The sequence below is a fragment of the Akebia trifoliata genome, chromosome 12 (genome assembly GCF_017979445.1).
Source record: "Akebia trifoliata isolate Shusen 1 chromosome 12, ASM1797944v1, whole genome shotgun sequence".
In the NCBI taxonomy this organism is placed as follows: Eukaryota; Viridiplantae; Streptophyta; class Magnoliopsida; order Ranunculales; family Lardizabalaceae; genus Akebia; species Akebia trifoliata.
Window position 1 is genome coordinate 23,036,813 of NC_141386.1, and position 24,597 is coordinate 23,061,409.

The 24,597-nt window shown below is 35.5% G+C and overlaps 1 protein-coding gene across 1 annotated transcript; it reads left to right on the forward strand.

Moving 5' to 3' along the window:
• The first annotated feature begins 292 nt into the window (after nucleotides 1-292).
• LOC147389087 (uncharacterized) lies at nucleotides 293-18,534 on the forward strand. The gene is made up of 3 exons (XM_086417719.1): nucleotides 293-753; nucleotides 4,059-5,071; nucleotides 18,131-18,534. The coding sequence occupies exons 1-3, from the start codon at nucleotides 433-435 to the stop codon at nucleotides 18,309-18,311; spliced, it is 1,515 nt and encodes a 504-aa protein (XP_086273845.1). The 5' UTR covers nucleotides 293-432; the 3' UTR covers nucleotides 18,312-18,534.
• Nucleotides 18,535-24,597: the final 6,063 nt, after the last annotated feature.

Below are 24,597 nucleotides of genomic sequence, written 5' to 3' on the forward strand. Positions count from 1 at the left end.
TTCCTTTCTTTGTTTTTCTCCTTGCCTTTTTGTTTTTGTCTTGTATTTGGGGGCTACCTCAGCCTCCTCTTCTCGCTTTCTTCTTTAATATAATTTTTATTTATCAAAAAAAAAAAAAAAAAAGGAACAAAGGAAGAAGAAAGATGAGGAAGAAAAAGAAGAAAATGGGTTTTTGTCGGGTAGCTAGTTGTGGATGCAACAAGTCAAAATGAGAGGGTAACATGGTAATTTGAAATTTTTTTTTCTTCTTTTTCAAAAGTCAGTTAAGTGGGTGCATCAAGCTATTTCGGCGTGTTCGAATAGCCGCCCCTTACTACACAGGGTTTCTCGATAAAAATTCGCTTGTGTGGGACAGGGACCAAAATACACAGACGAGAGGATTAGAGATATAGAAGTAGAAATTGGATCTTATATGTAATAACTAGGGATTCAATGTCGTTCGAAGTGCCAACTTCTTTGATCCGCCAAGTACAGATCGGACTCCGCAAAGAGGCAGGCATCCCTTCTTACGATCCTGATGATCCGTTGCTTGTCGATCTACCTTCCCTCGATGAAGCGATCGCAGGATTGGATCCCTCGCCTCCGTATCTACGATGTAAGCAATGCAAAGGAAGACTTCTCAGAGGTCTTCAATCGATGGTCTGTGTATACTGTGGGGCCCAACAGAGAAGAGATATCCTTCCTGATCCCATTTCTTTTAAATCTACTTTCGGTTATCGTTGGCTACTCAATTCCCTGGACTTGAATGGATCGGTAAGTTAGTTGTTTTGGAAAATTTGGTTAATTTTGATTTTTTTTTTTTTAGGGTTTTTTCTTGCACATTAATCATTGTTTTTTGTGTTTTTAGAAATATTGAGTGCGGAGATTTCTGTGTCTCAATTTTTTTTTTCTAATCAACATTTTGGGAGTTGAAAGTAAGATCTCATTTTCCAAAAAACTGAAATGCACTAGCTACTGAAAATTGCAATTTTTTACAGTTTGCAATGTGGCAAAAAACATTCATTTTTTGCTTATTTTGGTTTCAATGAAACGTGAGCTTGGATATTGTTGTTGGTGTAGTATAAGTCCATATCTGTGAACCACAAAAAGTGATCCTTATCAATGGATATGGTGTTTTATTATAATTAATTAAATTACGATAAACATGAGTAATAGGAGAGATGTAAAATTAGCAATCTATAGGTAGAACAATTATAAGTTAGGGGGATTTTTTCATGTTCAAAACTTCAAATGATTGTAATTTGTAAGGTTATATAGGAAAATAGTTAAAGGCATAACTAAGATAAGTGGTAATGGATGTTTTCATTAAGAAGTAAAAGGATTTGTTTGACAATAAAAGGTTTCCTGGCAATGCAATGGGGAGGAGTTTGGGAGAGTTGACCATAAGAACAACATGCTTCTAGATGTAAAATAAAGTTGGTAGGACATAGGAGACCAAATTTATACCCCTTGAGGAGAGAAATAAGAAAAGCAATCTTAAAGTGGAATATCACAAGGTGATGAAGTTGTAAGAGGGTTGTTGGAATCAAAAGTATGGAGTTGAATGGTTGAAGGAGTGGGATAATGACATTAAATTTATATTTTTGTATTGTAAATGCCCGGAAAAGAGCCAACGATTAAGCAGGCTTCCCTTGTTTTGTTTATTTTTTTTTTCTGCTTTTTCTTTTCTTTTCCTTTGTATGGGGACCATCTCATCCTCCTTTTTCTTTTGCTCTGCTTTTAATAAAATTTGTACTTATCAAAAGAAAAGAGCCAACATTATTTTGGGGCTTAGGTTCAATGATTTGTATGTTGATGAGGAGGAATTGGGAAAGAGGTAGATGATATTTTCAATTTTACTCAAATTTCTATTTTGAGTCCAAGTAGTTTAGACCCTCATTGGAAGGAATTATTTTTGACAACATTACAGCCAAGTAAAGTATTTTGGTTGGAAGGAATTCAATGGAGGTTTTGATTTCAGTTGAAGAGTTGGAAGGTGATTAGGTCTCCTAGTCCAATTGGTTAGCCATTAATTTTCTTCAATACCTAGGTAGACAGCTTACATTATTGAGGTTTAATTTTCTATGGAGATGTAGAGATTGGTGAGCGCGTGACTCAAAAATATAGTGTTGAGTGGGTAGAATGGAATATTATGTGTCTAATGTGTAGCAATCAAACAAAAGGAAACATTTTAAAAGACAATAATAATACTATCCATGCTTCATGGTGTTCAAATGTGAGGCCATTAAGTAAAAATATTCATAAAATGAGCATAACAAAGATGAGAATTTTTAGATGGATGAGTAGTAAGATTATACGAAAGTAGAAATTAGTACATTTGAGGAAGTTTAGGTATAGCATCAAATGCGTGAGAAAGATACTGAAAATTACATGGATAGAGGTAGTAAGAGAATATTTGAAGTGTTGATTAACGGTATGAATTAAGTAGAGTTGGATGGTGAATAGGATTCATGCTATAGACTCCTTTTTGTATTTTTTTCACTAGTATTTACTTAAGAAGAAAAGTTGCAAACTGAAAAATTACTTGAAGCCAATTGCAAATCACAATATTTGGGAAAAGGGCATTAATGATGATGAGTGATGAACGTAAATTATTGGTATTATTTGAAAAATGATACTTGTCAATATTTAATAACATGGATGTTAGGCTATAAAAACTTGGTCTCTATGGGTCATACTTGTCTAGGTGAATGCAACAACTCATTTCTAAGATTTGGAGTTGGCTAATTTTTCTCCATTCCACTCTGTTCCAAGTCAAGTCTTTTGTTATTGAGCGTGAGTTCATATCTACTGTTATAGGAAATATGATGATGAAAACATTAGAGCTTCACAGTTTAGAGTTTATCAGAGGAGGATGATAGAGGTCCCTACACAGTCATCTTTATGGATGGATGATATATATTAGGGTTTGCCCATGCCTATGGTATGGTCAACCTCTTTAGGGTTAAGGGGATAGAAGAGGAAAGACAATAAATTTGTAGGGGTATTATATTGGAAAAAGGGTAGAGAAGGGTAAAGGAAATAAAGTTGGAGGGGTATTATTGGAAAATGGGAGTGAAGAGGAAAGAAAATAAAGTTGGAAGGGTATTATTGGAAAGGGGTAGAAGAGAAAAGACAATAAAGTTGAAGGGGTATCCTTAGAAAAGGAGGAGATAGAAGGGAATAAGTTGAAATTGTTCCTCGAGATTCACAAGAAATTAAATCCCAACCCCTACTTATGTGGGGGATAAACATTAGGAAATAAACATCCTCTTGGGCATGGCATGCTCATAGATTACGTGTGTGTGTGCATGGTCTAGTTGTTTTAATTTTTTTCTGAAAAATGAACAGTGATGGGATAAATTTTTTATTATACCAATAATGTTCCACCACCATAGATCATAAGACAACTGATGTATGGTATTTCAAATCGTACAATTATAAAGCATATTAAAAGATACATCTACTTGGAACAAACTGCATGGTTTCGTTCTGGTATCTCAAAGTACCAAGACTTCTCATAGAGGATATTGTTGTTTTTTATTAGGTATTCGTGATCTTTGTCTCTCTGCCTTACTAAAGAACGAATTTTCCTTCACAGGGACTATTGTTAGTGATAAATACCGAAAGAAGATCTATGATGAAATTTAATTTTCCAAAATTTTCTAAAATGTTATATTTCAGTGATATATAAAATGCATGGAAAGTTTGGTTGTGTCTTGGTATTTTAAAAATAAATCCATTCGTCAATGACATGGCACTTCTAGAGTGTTTAGCATGTCAACATGTATCAGCATGTATACACACATCTAAACAGGAACTCTGATGCATCTGGAGACTACAACATTATTTATATAAGAAAAATAATTTTTAAAAGTAGGGTATTGTACTCAATTTCCTATACACAATGTGCTACAGTTTGTTTTTCAGTCTTCTCTCATATAAATCTACTTATGTTTATTAAGTTATTGGATATCTTTTTGGTGTATGGAATGTTTTGTTCCTGAATTCTTTGCACTATAAATATTGAAAAAGCACCGATCAATAAAAACCTCAATATAGAGAAAATCATTTTGCAGGAGGCCATTGGAGCAGGTGATTCAACTAAAGGAAAGAATTCATCAAAAGATGAGTTAGTTTTGTCTGATCTTTTTGACTTCGAACTAAAATGGCCTGCTGAGTCGGAGAACATTGAAAATAGCATTTCCAACCAGTCATCACTTCAGAGTAGAAGTTCTTTGAACTTAGCAGGGGTTGATCTGGACAACTTTTTCTCTGAAGGAAAGAAAGAGACTACAGAAAGCCATGCCTTTCCTTCTGGGGAAAGTCTTAGCTTTTTTGAGAATGCTGAGTCTTCCGACATGGCTGTGACGTCGGTAACGACTGAAGGTGCAGTTGGTGATGCTTTTTCTGGCTGGGAGGCTGAGTTCAAGTCTGCTAGTTCTGGAACTCTTCGTGACGACTTGAATTCATTTAACCTATTTTCGGGTTCTTCTCCAACTAATCAATCTAGCTCTGTGGAGGCAACCTCTGGTCCGGATACAGATATAGCATTTAAAATCAGCACGATAGACAATGATGTAAAAGAAAAAAGTGATTCAGTTCCTCCCTTACCCCTGAATAACAGCTGGATTGAAGATGATCAATGGCATACTTCCAATACAAGTGTATTTAACAAGACCGAGCAGCTTGAAATGAACGACAAAGCTAATAATGACAAACTGAAGGATAACTCAAATAATATTTCATCCATGAACAATAACTGGATTCAGGATGGTCCATGGCTAACAGATAGCACAAAAGCATCAAAAGGTGAGGAAATTAGTGCAGATGATGATTCATTTGATGCTTGGCAAGAATTCACAAGCTCAGGGAATGCACCAGATCTTTATTCAAGTTCTTGGGAACAGAATGGTGCTGCAACCACATCTGCTGATGGTCTGGCCTCAGAAATGAACTTGGCGGGCGTAACTAAAAACTTGCAAGAAATGTCGTTTGGTAGCTTTGCTCAACCGGACTTATTCTCAGGATCATCGAGGCATCAAAGTGGTTCTTATGTGAATGACACGCAAGAAGCTTCCGTCATTGACAGGTGTGCATACTCATGCTGCTTATTATATTTGAATAATGCAACTTTACCATGGTATTTTAATCTTAGTTAGTATTTTTTTTCTTTCATTAAAAGCCCTTGCTAGTTGGCACCTTTTGAATTTTGTAGATTAGCCTTGGTCTAGGTTTATCTTGATATTTATTTTTTGTACCACCTTTTGCCTCAAACTAGACACGTGCCTTAAATGATTGCAAAACAGAGTGTTGGTAGCTTGATTGCTCTCGCTATAATTAGTCAATTTTTTCCTAGAAATGAGGACAAATGCGTGTGGAAAAGGGGTTGAGATGAATCATATTTGCTTAAATCATTCTATTCTTTGCTAGCCCAGTCTAGTGTTGTGTCTTTCCCAGGCTCCATCATTTTGGCGAGTCGGATATTCACCCAAAGCAGCATTATTCACTTGGTCTACTGCTCTAGATAAATTTTTACCTCTAGATGGTTTGATTGCTCAAAGAATCATTGTTGTCTTTGGTGTTATGAGCGAACAAAGTGGTGGTGGTAGTGTCAACCATGTCCTACTACCTTTTTAGTGGGATAGATCGATTTGATCTCATCTTTTTTATGTATTCCAGATCTATTGGACACTTTCACTATTAGTGTCAGGCCCTTTTAGTAGTTGGTTCAGCCATGCTTTTAATGCTTGAGGCAGGATTTTCTAGAGATTTATGATATTTGCAGTTTGTTGGAGTAAAATTGGAAAGGGAGGAACAAAAGAACCATTGATGGGAACACTGGGAATCTTCATGACGTATAGTGGTAGTAATTAGTAAGGAAATTTGGTTTCTTTTATTTTTTTTTTTTGGCCAGAGTAGAGTTATATGTGGGTTGTGCATCCATGTTCAAAAGGCAATTTGTGAAAAACTTTGGTCTTCTTCCAAAAAGACAATTTCCACCTAACTTCAACTTCTTCTCAGATAGACACCCAATCAAGTATAAGGAATGGATTGGATTCAACTATTTTAACTCTTCCAGATCGTTCACATTTCTTTCCATCCAAACTTTAGATTTTGTCCTACTATTTCTGAGATTTGAAGAAACAATCTTCCATCAGTATTACCACTAACTACTCATATTCATGATTGTTAGAACCTTTTTTTAAGTAGATATTATGTCATTGATAATTCCATTAAATATTGTTTTGCTAAAATGTCAATATTCATACTTATACTTCATGACCACATCAAGAAACTTATGCTTGCTCGTTTAATGAAGAATGCGAGTGAAGAGTGTGAAACTCCCTTTACAGCAGGTAGAGGAGGTGGTGCAAGTGGATCGAAAAACTTTTGAGTTGAAGATGAAGTGGTCAAAGAATGCTAGAGTTTTCGAGGTACCAGAGAGAGAGAGGAGGGTCTTTCCTCAATGTTGTTGAAGAAGGAGGAGGCTCTTTGGTTGGTGAATTTGCTTCACGATACTAGTGGTTTTTCCAAAGAGAAGCCGCTCAAGGTGAAATCTTCTATTGTAGGTAGAGAACTATCATGGCGATGGTTGGAGAAAATGTTGCAAGAAGATTCTTAACAATCCAAGTTTTTGTTGAGATGGATAGGGTAAAACTGTTGTTTATCCCGAAAGGTGATGGAGGTTTGGGTTGGGAAGATCTATCGAGTTCTCTGAGGTTGTTAGTTGGAAAGTGTGGAAAATCACCTGATGACCTTGCTTGTGTTGCAATGGATAAAGGGAAAGAAAATGTGCCTCTAAAGATTGTTTCGGATGTTAAGGGGTAAATGTTTTGGAAAAGAGCTATTGGGGCTCAAAAAAGTTACTGGTGTCAAGGAAGAAGATTAAAGGTAGGAGAGATGCTGCATTTTTTGGGTTCTAGAGGTGGGCAATGGTGTGTGAGTCGACTATGCCTTGGTGAGTTGGGGAGATTGGCGTGAATCCTTGAAGGTGGCACCTCGTGTTTTTGAATGGCACCTGCTGAAGTGTGAGGCTACCAAATGTGTCTTGCTGACAGAGAATAGAGCTTCAATGTTGACGATCCTTAAGTTGAGGGATATCAACTCTAATGGAGTTCGTATAATGCTTAAATCTTGGTTTGCCTCGATTAACATTCTTCCGGATACCTGGAGTATGTCGGACACTAGGGTGGAAGTGGTGGGTCTACCATTCCATATGTGGCGAAAATAGTTGTTTAGGGTGTTGGGCAACCAAGTGGGAGGTCTAGTGAAGGTGGAATCGCATATGTTGAAATTTAAAGAGTCGATCGAAGCAAAAAATAAGAGTTAGATATGGGCCTTGGAAGATCCCTCGAACATTAACGATAGATGCAGAAGGTTTTAGCTTTGTGGTGGGTTTGAAAATTATAGGGAAAAGGCTTGAGGAAAGTGCAAGATGTTCAAGTTTAATGGATCATGGAGTGCAGGACTTGTTTTAATGAGGATGCTTGCAGCCTCGTTTGGTCATTGAGTCGAGAAATGGGCCTTCAAAGGAGGATGTTAAGGTTCCTCAGACTAGTTTCTCGAATGTGTAGGTTGGACAAGAAACTAGAGATATCAATTCGGAGTGGATTTATCAAACCAAAGGGGGCCTTTTCAATTTTTTTTGAATTTAGATGATTCGACTGCTCCACATGAGGGGCTCACTTGGTGTATTGTGGAGAGAGTGGCCACCTGCTAGTTTTGAGGGAAAAGTCACATGTGTCTAATAATTTTGCAGAAGTGGGCTTGGATGTGGGTTTTGGGTGGAGCGGGTTTGACGTACCTGAAGCTGTGGTATTGGATGCTTGTTTAGAGCCTTTGGGCCAAGTTTGTTTGGGCTTGGGTCAGAGTTTTGCTAGGTCTTCTATTACCATTGAGCCTTTGGGCCTAAGTTTTTATAGTTTTGGATTGGAGGTTGTTGTGGACTAGGCTGCGATTGAGGGGAGCCCTATTTTGGATGGGTTGTTGCCTCATTTTAACCTGCATTCTTTAACTTTAGCTGAAGTTGGTCGACAAAAGTCTTTCAGAACTCAATTCCCATCTATAGAAGGTGCGATAGAGGTTAGCTTTGATCATCAAAAGCTTTTAGTTCCCGGAGCTCAGCTCATGTTTCGCGAAATGGTCTCTAATGTTGGTTCTCTTATCACTATTCGAAGCACAAAACAAGGTTATGTGAATTTTTTTTTGTAGAGAAGGGATGTTCTGTTTGATTCAATAGTTACGTTGTCAGAGAAGTCTGTTCCTTGAGCAAGTGTAACCAGAGGCATCTCCGATTTTGGGGGCTACTAGGTCCGTGTAGATAGTGTTGTCGTTTCCATCAGTAGTTATCGATTCTCATGGGGTTCAGGGGCTTTATGATGAAGTTAATAGGGGAGGACATGAGGTGGTAGCCTTCCTTGGTCAACCAAGTACTTTGTTCCTTCGTTCTTCTGTCCAAGGAAATCTTGAGGAGTTAGCTAATTGGTTCTTTTCAAACATGTTGGAAGTTGGACTCAAGGTGGGAGTTACCCTGGAGAAATAGTGTTAAGTGTAGCTGTCAAAACTGGTAAGATGGTGAGTTACTGTATGAATAAGGTAGTGGCATGTTGGCAGAATATGAAATATATTGAGTCATCGGATCAGAGGGGCTCTATGGTCTATCAGGAGTTGGTGAATGTTGATGTTCGTGGGCCTAGCTTAAAGGATAATTCTCCAGTGGTATTAAGCTCTTCTGGTAAGAAAAAGCAGAGATGGAATAAAGAGGTGCAAGAGTTACAAAGAGATGTTGAGGAATTTCCTATCAATTCAACTTACTCAAGGGGCAGGGAGAAGAGCTTCGGTGATTAATGTTGATTAAGATCGTCTCTTGAAATGGCCATGGTTTGAATGATAATGCCAAAAAGGCTGCTATGAAGGCTCTCTTTCGTATTGAATCCCCTCATCTAGTGGTTTTGTAGGAGTCCAAATTGGAAATGGTGGATGACTAACACTATTAGAAATTTGTGGGGTGTTCATGACAAGGGTTGGTGCTTTCTTCCTTCAGTAGGTGCGGTTAGGGGAGTTATAATTATGTGGAATAAGAAGTATTTAGAGGTAGAGGATGAGTTGATTGGGGCATTTTCAGTTTTTGTTCTTTGCAAATCAATTGAGGAAGATTTTCTTTGGGCTTCTACTAGGAGGAATTGGACAATGTTAATGCTCGGTGGAGTGTGCCTTGGTGTATCGGGGGGATTTTAATGTGACTCATTTTCTTATGAGAAATTGGGCGGCTCGAGACAAACTAAGAGGATGCTGAAGTTGGGGGAGTTTGTTAATAGAAATGGGCTTTTTGATCTTCTATTGTGTGGTGGTCAATTCACTTGGTCCAATAGACAAGAAAGACTAGTCCTCAAGAAATTGGATAGATTTTGGTTCACTTTGGAGTGGGAGGAGTTTTTTAGTCGCATATCGCAAGAAACGATTCCAAATATAGAGTCAGATCATTGCCCAATTTTTTTGGAGGGGAAATGATCAATTCCTTTCATTTCGAGAATATGTGGTTGATGCATCCAAATTTCAAGGAGTTGGTCCATTCTTAGTGGAGTGAGATGCATTTTGTGGTGAAGGCGGGAGTGGTTCTACGTAGTAAGTTGGTAGTTTCGAAGGAGATATTAAGGCCCCGTTTGATTCAGCTGCTTGAATCTGTTGTTAGAAGCTGAAATACTGAAAAGCTTATTTGATAGAGCTTTGTAAAAGTGCTGTGCTGTTTACCAGAATCTGGTAATTATTGTTTGATACAGCTTTTAGAATCTGCTGTATTAGAGTAAAATGACTAGAATACCCTTAAGGTTGATAGTGCACCCATAATGCATAAAAAATTACCAGAATACCCCTATAAATATATAATTACACTAAATATATATAAATATAATAAAATTATATAAAAATTAAAAAATAATTGAATTAATTTTAAAATATTTATAAGTCTAAAAAAAATTATAGAAAAATTTATAATTCTAGACCGCTTTTTCGGCAGCATCTCCTCTTAAAAATAGACATGAAATTTTCTTGATAAACAAAATACCTGCATAATATGCAATCCAACATAATGCACCCAAAATGCATAAAAAATTACCAGAATACTCCTACAAATATATAATTATACTTAATATATATAAATATAATAAAACAAAATTTGCAGCTATGTTTACAACAAAAACATGGGCATAATATGTCATGGAATCAACATTTACACTTGGAAAAATAGATGTAAATGGAAGAAAACCTAGGACTGCTCATTTCAATTACTTTTGAATTAGGACCAGCTCTTATGTTTTGAATTAATAATCAACAGATGAGATTGAAAAGTCACAAGTTATTTGCACGTAACTAACTAAAATTTAAAATTTATCGAAGCCAATTCACAGAGAGATAGAGAGAGAGAAATTACTTTCATGCATTTAAACAAAGCAATTGCCTACTCAACTAAGACAGTGTTTGTTTGCGCTAATTTTCAACGCTTATTGCTGAAAAAAATTAAATTCAGCACTTTTTGTCAAAATAGCGCGTTTGTTTACTCTATATTTTCAGCGATTATTGCTGAAAATAAGTGAAAAAAATTCAGCACTATTTTGATGCTGAAAAAAAGTGCTGAAGTGGTAAGCACTTCGCCTTTTTTGACATGGACAAGTATGCCCTTCATTTTTTTGAGCATGGACAAGTATGCCCTTATTCTTAAAAGGATATTACCTCTTATATCCCATGGATAAGTATATAAGCACCCCACAAATTAATAAACCCACACTATGACTAAATTATTTTATCTTATATGAGTTAAAAGTTTTGGAATGAGTTGATTTTTGGTGAGGATGATCTCCTCATTAGTATATAAACACCCCACAAATTAATAAACCCACACTATGGCTAAATTATTTTGTCTTATATGGGTTAAACGTTTTGGAATAACTTGATTTTTGATGAGGATGATCTCTACAATGAGGAGATCATCCTCACCAAAAATCAACACATCCTGAAACTTCCAACCCTATCAAAACAAGTTCAAGATTCGTAAATCGTCCATTTTTTTTTTTTTATAATTATTTTTGACGAGTTAGAAGTTTCAAAATGGACTGATTTTTTTATGAGGATGATCTTTAGATTATATAAACCAGCTTCAGCAATGTGTAACAAACATGATTCAACATCTAAACAAACAACTTTTTCAGCACTTAAATTCAGCGCTTATAAGTTTCAGTGCTTAATGCTATTCAGCACTTATTTTTTTCAGTTTAACAAACAACACCTAAGTTTGTAAGGAGTAATAGTGTTGGTTGCCAAAGCCTAAATTTGGCAACCAAACCATTTTTAAGTGTCCAATTTTGAAGTATCAAAAATATCTTTTATCATCTCTGTTACCTTAACTTGAGTATTTCATCAGCGATTGCGACCCATTTCGATGATTTGAGATGGCAAATGAAAAATAATGTATTCATAATTTTGAAGATTAAAACGTAACTGTCAAGGCTTACTAAAATATATGATTTTAAATTCAGAACTTGGCTATAGATGATTACTAAAGCTAACAACAAAATATTGGTCACACAAATGTAAGAAATTGTCTTCCATAGTGTTAGATACAGTGAATGCTTAACAATATCACTCTGTAGTATATTTTTATTGACTTAAGAAATTTGAATTTCATATATAAGAAAATAACTATTTTCGTACAATAGGATACCTTATGACTTAATCATATAACTGCATACAAGAATATAACAAAAGCAAGAGCACAATTGGAAGGCCTCATTAGAAACAAGTAGTACCCATAAACTATATATGTTATTCTGTTGTGTGATAAGGAAAGGAAACAATAAGAGAAAATCTACAAGTGTTGAACCAAAATCTGATTGGGAGTTGGAACCAATGCATGTTGACCCATTTTAAGTACATACGACATTGACAGTCTAGAATGATAAGACTACGCCTAATGACCCGGCTAATGAACTTCATAGAAATATGAAATTGATAGTCTAGAAAGATAGACTACGCTTAATGACCAATATGAACCAAAAAGCTAATGAACGTCACAGAAATCTGTGAAGATTAGGAACTGAAGCTTCAGTAATCAGTACTATCCTACCGTAATTTGTAAGAGTATAGGAACCAGAAGAACTCATGACCACTTTAATTCGAAGCTTACATCACAAAACTTACCAAAGGCTGTAAGCATATGAATTTCACCACTCTGGAAATTATGGATTGAAGCTTGAGAGCTAACTTAAGCATCTAAGAACCATGTGTGTGGCATTCTAATGGACCCACAAGGCTTACTAAAATATATGATTTTTGTATAATGGACCACAATATGAAGTTAGACAATTTCAAGCATCTATTAATCTGTCACAAAATTAAAATAGTTTCCCAAAATCTACAAATTTTCTAGGGTATATTTTATTATAGAGATTCAACCGGGTTTGTAGAACTTCAGATGGGGGTATGAGCCTATGTTTTCTTAATTGTAGATCTGGATAAGCAAAATGACATCAAAATCCAGATTTATAGAACTCCAGATGGATATAGTTTTTTTTTCATTATAGATCTGGGTTAATAAATCGACATCGAAAATCCAGTTTTATAAAACCCCTAAAAATAAATGAATCTATTTATCTCTTGAAGTTGAGAGGACTCAAACCTGATAATATATGAATCTATTGTTCGTTTGGGGTTTCAGATCTTGGTGAGTTGAGTTGGAGATCGATGTCGTGATGGGTATACAAGGTAACTCTCATTCTGTAAACCAAAAACCCCAAACGAAAAACTGTATTCGATCTATCAAAAAATCGAAATGAAAATAATATTCAATGGAGAGAGAGAGAGAGACCTGTAAGGGTTGATGAGAGCGGCGCAGAGGTCGAACTCCTGCAACTTCAAGATCTGTGCGAGGCTCTATCGAGAGAGATGTGCGAGATTTTACATTGAGAGAGGGATTTCCGTTCAATCTGTGCGAGATTCATGCGAGATAGAGATCAAACAGCTGTGTGAGATGTTTAAAGACAAATAAGAGAAGAAAAGTAGTAGAGAGAGACCTGTGAGACAGAGAGAGAGGTGTCCGAGAGAGAGAGAAAGGTGCAATAGAGCCTTTGTGAATCAAACGAGGTATGCGAGAGTGTGCGAGAGAGGTCTGTCGATGGAGAGAATATAAATGATGAGCAGGGGCAAAATAGTCTTTTCATATGAACTGTTTATTCAGTATCCGATTCTCCCGCAAATGCAAAAAAAGAAAGCTCATATATTCTACTTCACCCATTTGAGTTTCAAAACGCTGAGTTTCGGTCGTGTTTGATTTAGTTTCAAAACTCAGTTTCACACCGCAAACACAGTAAAATCTGCGTTTTGTAGTTGAATCAAACACTCCTAAATAAGTGGAACAAAGAATCTTTTGGGAAAGTATACACAAGGTTAAAGGAGTTAATGGGAGAGATTGATAGTTTGGATGGGAAAGATGAAATGGGGGAGTTGGATAGGGAGAAAAGGTTTAAGAAAGGAGATCTAAGAGACAACTTTCGCACTTCGACTCTTATGAAGGTTTCTTGGAAACAAAAGTTGAGAATGAAATGACTTAATGAGGGGGATGGTAATACACACTTCTTCATCGAATGACAAACTTACATAATAGGGTGAATAAGATTGTGAGATTAAAGATTAATGATGTTTGGAAGGAAGGGGATGAGGAGGTGGCGGCAGGTGTGCTGAACTTTTACACGGACTTGGTACATCGAAAAAATTTCGATTAGACCTTAGCTTGGGAACACTTGCATTTTGATATGGTTTCTCTTGAGAGCAAGTCTTGACTAGAGAGACCTTTTGATATGCTTGCGGAAGTAGACACATGGTTAAAGGAGTTAATAGGGGAGATTTGATAGTTTGGATGGGAAAGAGGAAATGGGGGAGTTGGATAGGGAGCAAAGATTTAAGAGAGGAGATCTAAGAGACAACTTTCGCTCTTTGACTCTTATGAATGAGGTTTCTTGGAAACAAAAGTCGAGAGTGAATTGACTTAAGGAGGGGGATGGTAATACACGCTTCTTTCACCAGATGACAAACTTACATAATAGGGTGAATAAGATTGTGAGATTAAAGAATAATGATGTTTGGAAGGAAGGAGATTGAGGTTTCTTGGATACAAACGTTGAGAGTGAAATGACTTAAGGAGGGGGATGGTAATACATGCTTCTTTCACCGGATGACAAACTTACATAGTAGGGTGAATAAGATTGTGAGATTGAAGATTAATGATGTTTGGAAGGAAGGGGATGAGGAGGTGGCGACGGGTGTGGTGAACTTCTACATGGACTTGTACATCGAAAAAATTTCAATTAGACCTTTGCTTGGGAACTTGCATTTTGATATGGTTTCTCTTAAGAGCAAGTCTTAACTAGAGAGACCTTTTGATTTAGAGGAAGTTCGGTTGGTAGTTTTTGGAATGGCAAATGATAAGGCTCTAGGTCTAGATGGTTTCTCGATGGCCTTTTTTAAGGAATGTTAGGATGTTAAATTAGATTTGTTGGCTTTTCTTGAGGAATTCTTCAAGGATGGTTTTTTGGATCCTGGGTTGAGTTGCACCTTTGTGGCTTTGATTCCAAAAAGAGAAGGGGTGGTTGATATTTTTGATTTTGGTCTATTAGTCTTGTGGGTTTGATGTATAAGATTTTATCGAAGATTCTGGCTCTAAGATTAAATAAGGTGATTTATTTAGTTATTGATCCTTCCCAAGGGGCTTTCTTTGCAGGCGGCAAATTTTAGGTGGGGTTCTAATTGCAAATGAAAGTATTGATTCAAAAAAGAAATCAGGGATACCGGGACTTGTGTGTAAAATCAATTTAGAGAAAGCTTATGATTATGTAAGTTGGTCTTTTCTAGAGTATGCTATGAGGAGGATGGGTTTTTGGGAGAAGTGGATTAGTTGGATGTTGAAATTTATGTCCTCGTCATCGTTTTCTATTTTGATCAATGGGACTTCAGAGGGTTTCTTCAAAAGCTCAAGGGGTTTTAGTCAAGGAGACCTATTGTCTCCCTATTTTTTTTAGTTGATAGTGGATGCACTAAGTAGAATGGTCTCAAAAGCTGTAGGTCTGGGAAAGTTGTTTGGATTCAAAGTGGGGAGCCAGGGGCATCTTGTTTCGCATCTTCATTTTGCTGATGATACACTTATCTTTCTAGACCATTCGGCCACTCAATTGATATTTCTTAGCGGGATTCTTGGGTGTTTTGAAGCGGTTTTTGGAATTCTAGTTAATTTGAAGAAAAACAAATATTTCGGTGTAAATGTAGCTATTGGGGTAGAGTTGCTTGCAGCTTCAATTGGTTTTGGAGTGGGAGTTTCGCCATCAACTTATTTGGGGCTTTCTCTCGGCACTTCCTATACAATCAAAGAAATTTGGAATCTAGTCATTGAAAGAATGGGGGAGAGGTTGAACACTTGGAAAGTTAGTATTTATCCAAGGGAAGGGAAGGGAAGGGAGGGGGGAGGGGGGAGGGGGGAGGGGGGATGACTAATCAAAAGCACGCTTGCGAGTATTCCAAATTATGTTCTTTCACTTTTTTCCTTGCCTTGGTGTGTGGAATTGAAGATGGATATGATTTGTAGGAATTTCTTCTGACATGATAAAGACAATAGAAAAAGTATCATATGGTGAGTTGGAAGAAGATCCATTTTTCTAAGAATAAAGGGAGTTTGGGGATTAGGAATTTTGCATCTATGAATGCGGCTTTGTTGGCAAAATGACTTTAGAGGTTCGAGGAGGAAGGTGATCTTTGGAAAGAGGTGGTGTCTCATAAATATGGGGTGAAAGAGTTTGGGTGGCAAAGCGAGGAAAGGAGAGGGCATATAGGATGTGATGTTTGGAAAGGTATTCTGAAGTTTATTCAGTCTTTTCGAAAGAAAGTGCATTTCAAAGTGGGGAGGGGAAATATGATTCGGTTTTGAAAGATTTGTGGCGTGAGGAATTTCCTTTAATGGAGTTGTTCTCAAATCTCTTTGCAATTTCCACTAAGAAGGGGAGGCTGATCGAAGATTTCTTGGTGGGGGATAGTTTGTTGAAGTCGTGGGATTTTGGTTTCAGGAGGAATTTTAATGATTGGGAGATCACTAGTGTGGAGAGGCTTTTGGAGATGATTGAGGTGTTTAACGTTTGTGTTGGTAGGGAAGATCGAAGGCTTTGGGTTGGTACTCATGATGGGGTTTATTCAGTGAGATCTATGTATGCTTTGACTTGCTCAGCTTTGAATAGTACTTTTCCCACATCTTTAGTTTGGGGAGCAAAGGTGCCTTCTAAAGTCTCGGTTTTTGTATGGAAAACGGCATTGGGAAGAATTACTACATTTTGATCAATTAATCAATAGAGGCTTTCAAACCCCCAACTGTTGTATGATATGCTTAAGGGATGGGGAGTCCGCAAATTACTTGCTTCTTCATTGTGCCATTGCCCATCATGTTTGGTCTCATTTTCTTGGGTTATTCGGAGCAGCGGGCTGCTTTTCATATTCTATTAAGGTTCTTTTGGAGTCTTGGTTCTCTTGGGGATGAGCGTTTAGAGCTTCCAAAGGGTTCTTTGGAGCATTCTTCCTGGTGCAATCTTTTGGGGTCGTTGGAAGGAGAGGAATAGATGTAGGCTATGTTTGATAAAGGGAAGTTCAATGAGAGAGTTGAACATTCAAGAGTTCAACTCTCGGATGAAGAGGGTGAGAGTTTATTACAACTTTTGTGTTTGGTTATTTTGAGGATTCAAAATAGGGTTTGATGGTAGAGGGCAGAGCATTGGATGTGGCTGGGGAAGAAGAAGGGAGATGGCTGGGGCTGGTGAAGAAGAAGAATAGTAGAGATGGTTGGGGCTATGGAAGATTGGTTGTGGCTGGGGAAGAAGAAGAAGGGATATGGTTGAGGATCCAAAATAGGGTTTGAGGTAGTGGGCAGAGCATTGTATGTGGCTGGTTAAGAAGAAGAAGGGAAATGGCTGGGGCTGGTAAAGAAGAATGAGAGAGATGGCTGAGGCTATGGAAGATTGGTTGTGTCTGGGGAAGAAGAAGGGAGATGGCTGAGGCTGGGGAAGGAGAAGGAGAAGGATGGCTGGGGAAGAAGGAGAGAGAGAGCGAGTACCTGCAATGGAGAGCGTTGACCAATGTTCTCAACATTCACCTCTCAGGGTGAATGTTGAACTTTGCAAATGACTAAAAGGTTTGAGGAGGTGAATGTTGAACTTTGCAAATGACAAAAAGGTTTGAGTGTTGGTCAGTTGTAAACTCTTGTGAGTTGACTTTTCAAACACAATAAAGTTAGAAACTGGCACGGGTCACTAACTCTCTCACGCACCATCACTTATCAAATAGACCTGTACTTTTGAGGGCTGGGTGCTACAATTGGATGATCTTATTCTGTCCATCCTGTTTTTTTTTTTTTTTTTTTTTTGGGGTAAGTTCTAAGGGGTATCTTCTTTGAAGATTTTGTTGTTAGGTGGGACTTAGTGTATACTTTAGAGGTGACCTAAGGGTCCTCCCTTCTTTTTGATAAGTTGTATCTTGGGGTCATCTCGTCCCCTTTTTTTCTTCAATAAAATTTTTTTACTTATCAAAAAAAAAATCCATACTTGTACCCCTCCTTTGCTAAGACTATAACCGGCTTATATGATCTCCAACCTCAGAAGAGTGTACTATATCTATAGAAATCCATTGTGATAAAACCATTGAGCCTTGAAGTTCAACCATGTTCTACCATTAATTCAAAGATTATTCAGGTCTGAAAGTACCAATTTCCCACATCCTAGGTTCAAACCCCCTTAAAGCCAACTTCACCTTCGACTGGGTTTCACATTCACTAATGGAGGTATTACACAACATAGGACAAAATTTTCATCTACCGGTTTGGAGAACCCTTTTATCTTATAATTCTTATGTTGATTTCCTTCATTAGATTTATATTGAAGCTTCATTTTGATGCATGAAACTTGGCTGAATCAGATCTTCACTCCATTTTGTGCTAAGATTTCATTGTGTTAACTGCAAAACTGACACATTTGAGATGAACTACTTAATTTTATTGTCTCACACATTAAAGCTTGAACTCATCATAATGCCCATTGATCAATTTTCATACTCTCTTTTGCTCTTGTTGCAGGGCAGTTGAGGTGAAAACTGGTGGAGATACCAAAAGTACAACAAATGCTGGTGAGATTTCCAATTCTGCAGATTCAACCGTAGAGATATTGATGTCACAGATACATGATCTCTCCTTCATGCTTGAGAGCAACCTTTCGATTCCCAAAAAGGAGGATTTTGATTCAGTTTCTTGGCATTAGACCCAGATGTTCCTCTTGAGCTTTTCCAATGTATTGTTCATTTTCCATCTGTATATCTGAAAACAATATTCTCCAACAATTACGAATTTTGCACAATGTTTTGAATGGCCTTATGAGGTAGATCCTTCAGCTTTTGATCAAATTTGGTAGTGGATATCATTGCTTAAGTTCTACGGATTTCTTTTAGATTGAAAATGCAAGAGGTGTACTTATTTCCTTTCTCTTTGATAGATCTGTAGCGATAAAAGATTTTACAGTATTATAAGGCCTGTTATGTAACCAATCCAATATGCTATTTCTATACAATACACTCATGTTTTTTTTTGGAGGTTATCTGGGGTTAAGCAGGACCCCAACCAGAATAAAAACCAAAATCACATCCTTGTGTAGAGCTTGTCCTCCTCAAGTTTCTTCCTGAGATTAGGGTCTATCTCATTTAAAAGATAAACCCCCTGATACTCTCAGAAGTTACAAGGGATGTATGGGCACATTTACAATCATTGGGATCAGTTTCTTCTCTAAGACTTCATATCTGACATGCCAAGGCCGATCCCATTCTCCAATTAATAACCTCGTTAAAGTCTCCCAATTAAAAAAATAAAAAAATACACAGAAAGTGTGTTGCAATTTTCTTGGTTTTTGACTAAACCTCATTATATTGACTTAAGAAAAAAACTTTCCTTGCTAAGTAACATTGGCAATCCAACATCACCACCCTTCTATAATCCATTTTTGTTTTTTTTTATTTATTTTAATAATAATGTATTTTAAGCTTCATGCATGGTGTTGATAACGGAGGGCAACCGAACTCTCAAATTTAAAATTGAAATTTAACGGTGAAATTTTTTTTTTTTTTTCAAAGTTCTTAAAATTTTGTCCACTACATCCCTTGGCATCAAAAATCATGTTTTTGGATGCCACAATGTGAGCTCAATACCTTAGTAAGATTGCAAATCTTATTAAGTCAAACTTGCCTGACTCTTGAGTTTAAATGTAAAAGTGGGGACTGGAACCACTTCTGGTCCACTTTCTCTTATTTTAGATTGAAGTCTCCTACTTTTGCACATGCCTCCTTGACCTCAATCTTAGTAGATTGATAAATAAAAGAACCTAAATACCCTTATTTTCAACTTCAAGTCAAATCCTTTGATTCTTCTTTTCAAAATTGATCATTTCAAGCTCTTCAATCTCTATCAATTACTTTTTTAAGTCTACACAATCGTATCGTCAATTCTCATTTTCAATCTAATAAAAACCCTTTTAAAGAAAATTTTAGATTTTTTTTATGCAAACTAGATTATTCTAGTTAATACATTATTTTCTATCCAAAACATTCAGCATCAAGATTTAAACTTTGATGGTAAATTAATTCCAATTTATTCAACCTTATTTTCAGTCTATTATTTTCTATATTTACTTGACCATCATGCAAAATCTTAGATTTTTTTGCCCAAAATTCTATCATTTTATGCTTTTCACAAAAAGCATGTATGGACTTGTGATCTTAAGGTTCAAATTACGAGTAAAAATTTTTACTGAAAGAAGTCGTAAATAACTACAAAAATCAATGGTTTTTAGTTAGACGTTGAAAACAAATGCATTTAGGTTAAAATTTTCATTAATCAATTAAGAAGTTTGAGATCTATGGAGGCATGTAATCAATTTCCAAACTTTGGAATATTCAACAAAACATGGAGGCATATCCACGTTGGAAGTCCACATCGGGGAAGGTTTAAATTCTTTTTCTTAAGATCTATATTTGCATAAGGGGAAAAGTGGATTTTAAATACTCATTATATAAAAAATTAATTAATATTATTTATATAATATATTATATATTAAAGATTGAGAAGAGAGAATTGGGTTCCAAAAGAACCGACAATTTGATTGAATGGGCGGTTCACACGGTTGAACCCTTCGGTATGAATAAAATCAGAAAATTGGGTTCCAAAAGAACCGACAATTTGATTGAATGGGCGGTTCACATGGTGGAACCTTCAGTATGAATTAAACCATCGATTCTATGTGATTTAGTGGTTCCTAATAAATCAAACCTGCTCTAACCAGGTCCAGTTTTTAAATTCTACTTCAAATCATTATATATTGAGTATGTATAATATTCTCCAATATCAATCCTACTGTTGTATGCTCATTTGTTATACTAAATCCATCGGTACTTACTCTCTTAAAAAAAAAAAAAAAAAAAAAAACTTTTTTACAATTTAGAATTAATAACTTTTAATAAAATAAACATAATTTATTTAATAAATTATTAAAATTTAGGGGGTTGAATTGGAAATCCTTTAATATTTAATTAGTTTTAATCATATGGTAAATCAATCTATTAATCATAGGGTATTTCAATCCCATGTTTGTTTTATGCTTTATGCTTTTTTACTTTATTACTTTAAGTTTCGTTGATAGTTTTGTTTTTGCCTTTAGTAATTTTAGTCCTACATCGACTAGGAGAAGAATTAATTTACAATTCTCAAATAGTTGTGCTTCTAATAGTTTTAAAGTAGATAGAAGTAGTGGGCGGGCTCACGCACGCACACAGGGGCCCAAGAGTAAAACCCAAGGTTCCAATTGGAATTTGAATCCATTGGTCCGAAAACCTTAATGTATGTACGCACGTACAACGTGCAAGCATGGAGGGGGTGCAAAATCTCGAATTTACAAGCCCGTTTTTGCTTTAATTATCAAGGCCCAACGTTTTTTATTCTGTTTTGAACCAGTGTGTATATTCTAAACCAACACAATGTGTCTGTTCGGAATAGGTTTGTAACTGTTCTAAACAGTCACTTTCTCTTTAATTTATATCCATTGTTTAGTCGATTTAAACACATTTGATTTCTCTGCTATTTTTATATATTTCAACTACCAGTACATCTTTATTCTTCGTTGTGAGAGTACACAACATCATCAAGTTTGAGGTTACATTCCAATTTAGAGTACCCTTTTGGATACGTGGGTTGTTGAATCCTGCAAAACGAATGCCTAAAGAATGTGGTACCGTAGTAAGGGCGAATTTCGTTTTAGGACAGTGTTTTGTGCACGTTTCAATCATTTCTTTTTTAGGTAATATTTTTCTATTATATTCAATTTGAAAATCAAGAATTGTTTTAACTTTTTCTCTCTCTGTTGTAAGAAATCAGTATTCAGTAACAACAATCTAAAACGAAATTTTTTATTACTGATTTCTATGAAGACAGTCTCCAATTCCGTGCATAGTAAAAAAAACCCGAAAAATTCGATGGAAATAATTTTAAATTTTGACAACAGAAAATGTTGTTTTATTTAACAACATTACATTTGGCTCATATCATCATTCAAGAACCAGTTTCTTTAGATGATGAGGATGACCAAATTAAAAGAATCGAATATCGAAAATGGGAACATTCTAATTTCATGTGCCGGAATTATATCCTAAATGGATTAAGTACTGTTCTTTATAAGGTGTATTCCTCTATTTTTCCTGTCAAGATATTATGAGAAATTCTTGAAAAGAAATATACTTTAGAAGATGCCGACACAAAGAAATTTGTTATTGGACGTTTTCTAGATTTTAAGATGGTAGACTCTAAGTCAGTTGTATCACAATCCGAAGAGCTCCAAATCCTTATTCATGAGATTTATGCTGAAGGCATGAGTATAAGTGAAGGATTCCAAGTTGGATCGATAATTAAAAAATTATCACCATCTTGGAAAGACTTAAAAAATAATTTGAAATATAAAAAAAAGAAAATAGGACTCAAGGATCTAGTGATAAGACTTAGAATTGAAGATGATAACCGAAAGAAGAGAAAAAGAGTGAAACAAATTCCATGATTTCTAAAGCGAATTTAGTGGAAGAAGAACCTTCCAAATTCATTAGAAAGTTCAAACTCGGATTTCAGAAAAAATATGTAAAGAAAAACTTGCATGGTTCAAAAGCCAATATCTAGAAGATCAAGGAAAATTGATATTTTTACAATAAACCTGGGCACCAGACTAAGAACTGTCGCAAAAAAAAAAAAAATCAGCAACACCATCAGAAACATGAACAAGTCAATGTGACTGAAACTCAGAACCTATCAACGGTTGTTTTAGAAGTGAATCTAGTAGGAAATACCAATGATTGGTGGCTGGATACGGGAGCCACCAAACACATATGCTCTGAGAGAGGCATATTTTCCTCTTACAACAACGTTGGAGATGAAAAGTTATTCGTGAAAAATTCTTCCACATTCGTTGTGATCGAAAAAGAAAAAGTGAATGTGAATTTCACATATGGAAAAGTTCTGACTCTGAATGACGTGCTTCATGTTTTAGATATTCGAAGAAATCTAGTTTCAGGTTTTCTTTTAATTAAGAGAGACTTCAAAATGGTGTTTGAGTCTGATAAATGTATAATTACAAATAATGGAATGTTTATGGGCAAGGGCTATCTATGTGATGGATTATTTAAACTCAATGTAATTTCTGATTTTATTAATAATATTAATTCTTTTCCTTATGTTTCTGAGTATTCTAATATTTGGCATGCTAAATTAGGCCATGTTAATAATAAACTAGTTATCAAATTGATGAATAATGGTATAATTCCTAAAATGCATATTGATACATCTAAAAAAATGTGAAATTTGTGTTGAATCAAAATTTGCTAAAAATCCTTTTAAAAATATTAAAAAATGTACAAAACCTTTAGAATTACTACATTTTAATTTGTAAGATTTCAAATACGTTCAATCTAGAGGCGGTAAAAAATATTTCATAACTTTTATTGATGATTGCACTAGCTTTTGTATGATACATCTTTTAAGTAGTAAAGATGAAGCATTATAAATGTTTAAAATTTATAAATCTGAAGTTGAAAATCAACTTGAAAACAAAAATAAAAATTTTAAGATCTGACCAAGGAGAGAACATGAATCTAATCCTCTAACTATATTTTATCAAAAAAATGGAATAATACACCAAACTACTGCTCCTTATTCTCCCCAACAGAATGTTGTAGCAGAGAGAAAAAATAGAACTTTAAAAGACATGGTAAATTCCTTACTTGTTAGTTCAGGTGTACCTTTAAATTTATGGGCAGAAGCCCTTTTAAAATTTTGTTATATTTTAAATAAAATTCCATTAAAGAATTCTGAAAAATCACTTTATAAACTTTGGAAAGGTAGAACACCTACTTTATGTTTTATGCTTTATGCTTTTTAACTTTATTACTTTAAGTTTAGTTGATTGTTTTGTTTTTGCCTTGAGTAATTTTAACCCTACATTGATTAGGAGAATAATTGATTTGCAATTCTTAAATAATTTTGCTTCTAATAACTTTAAAGTTGATAGAAGTAGTGGGCGGGCTCACGCGCATATAAGGGGGCCCAAGAGGAAAACCCAAGGTTCCAATTGGAATTTGAATCCACAGGTCCGAAAATCTTAATGCGTGTGTGCACGTACAACGTGCGCCCATGGGGGGGTGCAAAATCTTGAATTTACAAGCCCGTTTTTGTTTTAATTATCAAAGCCCAACATTTTTTATTTTGTTTTGAACCAGTGTGAATATTCTAAACCAACACAATGTTTCTGTTCAGAATAGGTTTGTGACTATTCTAAATAGTCACTTTCTCTTTAATTTATATCCATTGTTTAGTCGATTTAAACACACTTGATTTCTCTGCTATTTTTATATATTTCAACTACCAATACATCTTTATTCTTCGTTGTGAGAGCATACAACAACATCAAGTTCGAAGTTACGCTCCAATTTAGAGTACCCTTTTGGATACGTGGGTTGTTGGATCCTGCAGAACAAACACCTACAGACTGTGGTACTGGAACATGGGCAAATTTCGTTTTAGGACAGTGTTTTGTGCACGCCTCAACCATTTCTTTTTTAGGTAATATTTTCCTATTATATTCAATTTGAAAATCAAGAATTGTTCTAACTTCTTCTCTCTCTACCGTAAGAAATCAGTATTCAGTAACAACATAAATTTGTAGAGAAAATAAAATAATGGCTTTACCATGATCCATAGTTGTTAGATTTTCTCTCGCTTTACATCCATTGCTTGATTGCATTTTTTAGTTTACTATTTATATAGCTTAACTATATCATTGTTGTTACTACGCTACTCACCACCTCCAATTAGTTATAACAAAACAATTATTGATCCGTATTGTTATTAACAATTAAATAATCAATATATGTTTTAATGATTGAAGATTTTCCTACGTTAAAAGCTTCAAGTTAATTCTATAATTACAATAATATTTTAAATTTTCTAATCATTATTGTTGTGCAGAA

Excerpts from the sequence above, each read along its gene's own strand:
- LOC147389087 (XM_086417719.1), top strand. The coding sequence starts at position 433 with ATGTCGTTCGAAGTGCCAACTTCTTTGATCCGCCAAGTACAGATCGGA. Across the intron at positions 754-4,058 it reads CCCTGGACTTGAATGGATCG|GAGGCCATTGGAGCAGGTGA; the intron begins GTAAGTTAGTTG and ends ATCATTTTGCAG. Across the intron at positions 5,072-18,130 it reads GAAGCTTCCGTCATTGACAG|GGCAGTTGAGGTGAAAACTG; the intron begins GTGTGCATACTC and ends CTCTTGTTGCAG.